The sequence below is a fragment of the Brassica oleracea genome, chromosome C2 (genome assembly GCF_000695525.1).
Source record: "Brassica oleracea var. oleracea cultivar TO1000 chromosome C2, BOL, whole genome shotgun sequence".
Taxonomy (NCBI): Eukaryota; Viridiplantae; Streptophyta; class Magnoliopsida; order Brassicales; family Brassicaceae; genus Brassica; species Brassica oleracea.
The window spans coordinates 49,338,699-49,346,255 of record NC_027749.1 but is presented as its reverse complement, the minus strand read 5'-3'; the positions used below and the strand labels follow the sequence as shown (position 1 = coordinate 49,346,255).

At 33.2% G+C, this 7,557-nt stretch overlaps 1 protein-coding gene across 1 annotated transcript; it reads right to left on the bottom strand.

Annotated features, from left to right (window-relative positions):
• Nucleotides 1-3,179: 3,179 nt before the first annotated feature.
• Nucleotides 3,180-7,043, bottom strand: LOC106322981 (indole-3-pyruvate monooxygenase YUCCA6-like). Its single transcript, XM_013761129.1, has 4 exons — nt 5,884-7,043; nt 4,872-5,120; nt 4,047-4,169; nt 3,180-3,869 (listed from the first exon to the last, which is right to left on the bottom strand). Exons 1-4 carry the CDS (start codon nt 6,598-6,600, stop codon nt 3,621-3,623), a joined length of 1,338 nt encoding a protein of 445 aa, XP_013616583.1. The 5' UTR covers nt 6,601-7,043; the 3' UTR covers nt 3,180-3,620.
• Between the last annotated feature and the right edge of the window lie 514 nt (nt 7,044-7,557).

The window sequence follows — 7,557 nt, the reverse complement described above, 5'->3', positions numbered from 1 at the left end:
TTGGTGAAGATGGTGTCTACTCCAACAGAATGGTCGGCGTTCACTACTCACATGGGGGAATTTCTACGATGTAAGGAATACTTCCCCACTTTCACTATTCAGGATATTCCAAGGGCACAAAACACAATGGCGGATAAGCGAGCACGAGGTGCTAGGACTCAGCCTTCTGCTATGGTATATGTCGACTCCGTTCCTCCGAGATGGTTATCGGCTCAGGAATCTACTTAGTTTAGTTTTGCTTCTTTGTTGAAAAAAAAAATCATTTTAACTTATAAAAGTATGATATATATATATATATATATATATATTATATTTTTTTATATTGATATTGTCAACAAATGTTTATATATTATTGGTATATGGACGAATAACCTAATGGTTACTCCACTTGGTTCGTGTCACCGGGGTTTTGACCCCAAATTCAATTATGTACCGACAAAAATTTGGGATCTTTCAAAAGAAAATATCATTTAAAGCTTAGGACTGTTTTTGTAACATGGAGTCTGTTAAAAAAAGATGACAATGTCAACTTAGAGAGTTAGTACGAATTATATATTCATGCAATTGCAATGTAGTCGAAAATAAAGGATCTCTTTAACGGATCGACTTTTCAACTGAAATTTAATCTGTGAAGTAAACTAGAAATGAATGGAAAAAATTTGTCTGTGTAAGGTAGAATATATAATAGTTCATTTGTATAGTGCGTGAAAATATCGTCAGACATATTCTGATTTTCCAAGTCATATATGAATAAGTTATGGACGCAATCATCTATACCGTTTACTGTCGAAGAGCACCACTTTCCAACATAATTTGGCTGACAAGCCAACTATATAATTCAGAGCCAATAAAAAGCACCAACTAAAAAAGGAAAAATCAAAGAAAAAAAAGAACTTCAGAAAAAAGCAGAAACATGCTTTGAAAGAAGCAAGTGCTTCTTCTGTTAAAAATGTGGGACTAGGAACTGCAAGATACATGCAATATGTTTGCCTTCTTGGAGTCAGCCACTACTAATTACTTCACAAAAAAAATTAAGATAAAAGGAGATGTTTCGATTTAATGATTTGATGTTGACAAAAATAAAATTGAAAGATTTGATTTGGGATCTGAATCTCTGATATTGTTTCCTAAAATTTCCCCAACAGCTTGGCAAAAGTGTAGGGCTCCAGCTTGTTACTTGAGTGCCTTTTACAAAAGTAAATTTCTGAAAGATCCTTATTCCATTTTTTCCCTTTTCTTTTATGTATGTTAGAATTTAATCTCTTATTAAAGCTTTATTATATAAATGAAACACAGTTTAGTCTAAATTTGAACTAGTTACCGGCCAGTAAAACATTCACATCCCATGAAAATCCAGACAATGAACCCACAGGGTTCTAAGGTGAGTGTACATTCTCTAATCACATGCTTTTAAGGACAACCACATGGTTAATGGTCCAAAGACTATACGAAGAAATAGAAAAAGTCCTGTTTTATTTTTTCTTCTTCTGTTAAACCTGATTCTCATATGTCTCAATTTTTTTGTGGCCAAACGCTTATAGTTTGTGGTGAAGTTACTAAGAATTTGTTGGTACCAATTCAGAACCAATATTGAATCACCTTGCAAATGTTATTCAATAGTTGATATTTGATAAAATTACTAACAAACAATGCTGATACTAACATATATGCAGCTGATAATTTTTTTTATTAAAATCACTATAAATAGGGTAAACGTGATATTTCCCCACGAGAACTATCATATAGTATCAAATGTCTACCAAACTATGACCTCGTTCTAAATTTCCCTGAATTAAAAATTACAAACTTATTTCTCCCTAAATCGATAGTTTAAAATTTAATTACCCATAATTTACGGTTTTAACTGGTTTACTGTTTACTAAGCAATTTAACCAACTAGACCAAACATTTTTAACCAACTAAACAAAAAAGGAAAAGAAAAACCAAAACTGAACCGTTAATGTCTTCTTCTCCCAACGAGCAAGAGATGATGGCACTCTTCCTCCATTTGTTTTCTTTACAGATTAGAGAAATTTTTTGATATATCCTTAAACAATCAAAATTCAGATGAAATTAGAAACACTTGATCCGCAACTCTAAAATATATCAAATCTCGATGACATAAACAATACACTATCATAAAAAGATATCAAACCTTCAAATTTTAGACCAATATTTTCTTCTCAAACCTTCAATTATTTCCTCTCAAATAGATATCAATGTTGTGGATGGTGAAGGAGGAGGAATTGAGTCTCTCGCTCCTCGGGTGAAGAAGAATATGTAAAGGGGTCGAAACTGTTAGATAGTTGGGTCTGATATTTTTTTTGGTTTAGTTTGTTAAAAATGGTTGGTTTAGCTAGTAAAATTGTTTGGTTAACAACAAACCACTTAAAACCATGGTCTATGGATAACTACATTTCGAACTATCGATTTGGGGAGAAATAGATTTGTAATTTTCAATTTAGAGAGATTTAGAACGAGATTATAGTTTGGTGGACACCTAATGCTATATGATAGTTCTCGTGGAAAAATAGCACGTTCACCCCTGTAAACATGATCCATCTAATTTGCTTTAGATCAAATAAACAATTTTGTTAGACCAGGTTGGATATTTCTAACGATTTATTATATCACCAGTTACGATTTTCTATGGGAAAAATACATGCAAAGTCGTATGGTTCACATAAAATAATTTGTTATGATTTGGATGACAAAATGCATGGTGAACTTATTTTGATTATATGTTTGACGTCGCTTACCGCAAATCATACATGAAGATTTTGTTAACCTTTTCCATGGAATATTGTATCAACACGACCAAGGTAAAAAATCTATCATGGAATCTAAACCTAACGATCTATCTGACATGGGATCTAGCTAGTATAGATTTATGTATAATATAGGCTGTATAGCTACCTAGTTTAATTCAAAAATATGACAAGAAATCATGTGGAGATCGTACATCTAACAATAATTGGAAAACGGGTCAGAAGAATGATAAATATGCAGGACTTAATTTCTGACGAATGTACAAGGAGGTGGTCCATGTTTATATGATACTTCTACTAGGGAATGAAATCATTTCGACAACGAAATATCATTGACACACTCATTGGACATTTTCCAAGCTTTTTTTTTGGTTTTGTAACAATTGAACTCTTCTTATGTCCGTTAAAAAAACAAGAGTTTTAATCAAACAAGTGATATGTATATAACAAAAAGAAAAAAAAAACTCACCACAATACTCAGCCAAAAAAATTGAACTAAAAAGGTAAGAAAAACAAAGCGCATACCTAACTAAGGAAAACTAAAGAAAAAAAAAAGAAAAATTAGAAACATAGAAAGAAGGTATAGAAAGATTTACAAAGTGGGTTATAAGCATGCAAAGAGAGAGGGTCCCCTCCTCTCCTTTGGGCAGATGATCATCAATTCTCACCACAATCACTCTCACTAGGTTTCCTTTTCATTCTATCCTTCCCCCAATTTGCATCGCAGCTGGAGATAAGTCTTAATTTACATAACTCCCCAAATCTGCTTTGAAACCAAAAACCATCAACTTTTTTCTTTGATCCCTACCTCGGCTGCAAACATGTTGTTTCTTGATAGAAACCTTCCATTTCTCAACCGTCTAGTACTCTACTACATGCTTGATCAGATTTTCTTGCCATGAATACTTGTATATGTCTATGGGGTTGACCAGATTTTCTTGAAGACTCGTATATGTCTTGAGCTATTCTCTTTGCATCCATTGATGCTCCAAAGATCCCACGTTTTGTGAATCCGACCGCATATAGCCCACATTCCCCTCTCCATCCCTCTGGAAACTCTTGCATTGGAAATCCATCTTTTTTACTAAACATTTTATTCTCCTGCAAAGTTATTTGGTTTTTCAAAATCCATTTAATGCGACTTCTTAAATAATGGATATATATATATATATACATATATTTAATTCCTAAAAAGAGGTGAATTTTTAATAGGGTACTAATGATGATTGTATTAAATAATGTGACAGGTAAATAACTATATTATCATTATTGGACTACCTTTAGCCAAGAGGGTACGTTGCTTTTGTAACCAGTTGCCAATATTATGGCGTCAAATCTCTCCATTCTCCCGTTATCGAACTCAACTTCATAATGTTTTAACCTTCTTATCCCGGAACACACCTTTTGCCATTTAAACAAATCATATATCACAATCAGTAAACCGGTTCTTAGCAAATTAATATATACTAATTTAAAATAATTTTTAACAGATAAATATAAATTATATTTTAAAATAAAATTTTATATTTAAAATTATAATCTTAGATAGATTTTTCTATGCATTTATTTTAATTAAATATATTAAATAATTTGTTAAAAGTTGCATAATTACCAAAAATTAAAATTAAACAATATTTATAAAATTTGTAGATATATAAGAAAATAATGATTTAACGAATAAATTTTTATAATTTTCTAAAAAGATTGTATACATTTTTGAAAATTTTAGTAATAAAATTTTATAATTTAAAAATATATAATTAAATTATATTTCGAGATTTGTAATGCCATATTTGAATATATATTTTAATGATGATTTATATGTTATTCTCATATTCTAAAAAAATTTCCAAAAATATAAATTGACATTAAATGTAATATATGAGCTATTACCATATTTTAAAAAGTTTACCAAAAATATAAATTGTCTATGTCATATTAAGCTATAAGACATGTCATCAATTTCAGTAATCAATTTCAGTAGTCATGTCATATTTGTTTTGTGAAATTGACGGTAGAAAGTACACGTGACAAAATTACTTCGCAAATATAGTCTAGGGATATATGACCCATGTATCATGTTTGATTAAGATATATCTGTACCTTGATATCTCCAGTTTTGATCTTCGCAAGCGTTCCAACGTCGAGAACTGGAGTTTTGCCGGTGAGATTTTTGAGCTCTAATGGGCCTATCCGGGGTCGGTTAAGTCCTAATAGGGTGGTATCCCCGAGGATGAACCGGGAAACAACCAAGAGGAAACTGTCAACGAGTTGGATGGGCAACCATTTGAGTAACAACATGGACAGCCCAAAAGTTGAAGTACCCAACATCTCTCGTGGTAGGACGTGAACCTTCACCAGTTACGAAAAAAAAAACATAATTAGTAAATATTGCAATAAAAGATCCGAATGAGAAAATCGTTTTCTAATATAAAGAGACAATGATATTTTTTTGTGAGAATATTTGCGCATGCTCGTGAAAATCCCAATAAAGTTATGTTCTCATAGTTATCATTCTCTAAATATATTATAAAATTGATTTTTCGTATTAAAGAAATTAGGTAAACCTCTTTATCTATCTTTAAAAAAACTATATTAACACATTGTTGGAACTTGAAGTCACAAGGGCCTAAAAGATAGAATAAAATCTTAGATTAGGATGATACCATCCTTTGTATTTTCCCGTAAAATTTTGAAACACTTAAAACAGATTAATAAAATTCAAATATGGATAAAAAAAATTCAAATATGGATATCATCAAACTGAATAAAAGCTATTTATTTACCTAAAACATATTCGTAGAACGGAATATTATCTGGTACAATCAAATAAATAAAAAAGTTTTGTTTTAATATCGGATAAAAGAACTCAAAACATGTTCTAAATCGTAAGAGTTCAGGGAAAAAAAGAAAGGTAAAGTGTATATAATATCTAGTCTTTAAAAGAATTGGGTAATATCAACTGAATGAAAAAACCCTTTTATGTGATTTTGTTTTTAGCTTAAAAGAACTCTAAAAAGCATGAAAGAGCCACAAAAATATCGAAAACGCATATGAAAAAGAATAATTTAACCTCCCCATATTCTTAATTAGAACAAAATAAACAGAGACTCACCGCGTCTCTGACAACGAGAGAAGGCTGAGCACCGAAGTTGCAGAGATCCAAACAAACCTCCATGCCGGAGTTTCCACATCCCACGACCAAAACCTTTTTTCCGGCAAAATCTCCACCGGTCTTATATTGACTCGTGTGCTTAACCACCCCCGTGGCCTTAAACTTCTCCATCCCCTCAAACCTAGGGACCACCGGTTCCGCATTCTCCCCCGTCGCAGCCACCAACCACCGGCAAACATACTCCGTCGAGCCCTCTTCACCCACGCTCACCACGCGCCACATCCCTAGGTTCTCATCAAACTCTGCGGACTCAACCGTCTGACCAAACTCCGGTCGTATATCGAACCTCCGGGCGTAGTCCTCGAGATACTCGATGAACTGCTGTTTGGTCGGATAAGTTGGGAAGTGGTCGGGAAAGGGTATGAGAGGAAGCTCACAGAACTGCTTAGGAAGGTGGAGATGGAGGCGGTCGTAAGTCTTGAGCTGCCATAGTGAAGCTATGCAGTTTGATCTCTCTAGTATTACCGAAGTTATGTTTTTCTCCTTTAGACAAGCAGCCGTCGCTAGCCCCGACGGTCCGGCCCCTACGATCACCGGTCCGGTGACAACGCAGACACGGTGCGGTGACGTCATCATGCTGTGTTGGTGGCGCTTTGTGGACGACAAGTAGTCATGTGCTAGTTTACCTTCCATCTCTCTCTTCCAACAAAAATCCATATCAAGAAAGCTAAACCAAGAATCACTTCTCTCTCTTTCTCTTGCGTTTTATAGGGCCTTGGTAGGTATTTGTAATGTATTTTTAAGTACGTATTGTTAGGAAAGTAAGAGAAGGGTTTGTAGTGTAGAAGTGGTGGTGGTGGTGACAGTAGTTAAGGGCAAAGGACAGAATGAATAACTTAACATTTATGGTGTGGAGTAAGAAAAGTAAAAAGGGATGGTAAAAAAGTGTTTTTTGTCAAAATATTTATAGTTTTTTTCAAGAGAATATTAATATTCTGCGATCAGAATCAAAGCGGTTAGGGTTTGGATTGAATCTGCTGAAAATGAGGGAGAGAGAGATAGAGAGAGATCTTATCCAAATAAGAAGAATGAGTAAAGAGAGTGAGAGATTATCGTTGATTTGTGTTTCGATGAGAGTGCAAACCGGAGGGGGGGATCAGAGAACTACGGGTCTCTTAAATCGCCATTAAAACTTATAGGAGAGAGATTGTTAAATTGTTAGTTGTGATGTGACTATCTCTCATATGTGTGTATATATATGTGCTTAAAATGTTTAAATGTGAGTTTATTTATTTAATTAATGGAGTTCTCCTTTTTTTGCCACCTATGAGATATTTGTGTTCAAATACTCATTCGACTCTTTACCTCATTGAAATCTCAAAGATTGTAGGTAATCTTTTGATTGTCTTATGATAACTCAATGTCTCTCACTAATTAATATGAATTTAATATACAAAACAAGAGTACTTATGTTTTTGTGTCTATTACATCATTTTCATATGCTTTTACATTTAACAATAATCATCTACGATGAACATATTCAACCATGTTTCCAAGAAGAAATTCAACTGTTTCCAAAAATAAAATTTATCATATCAGGAAAAAATCTAGCCTGTTGCATATGCAATAGTCGGCTAACCTACAAATTCTTAAAATTTTCATCAAAGTTCTAGT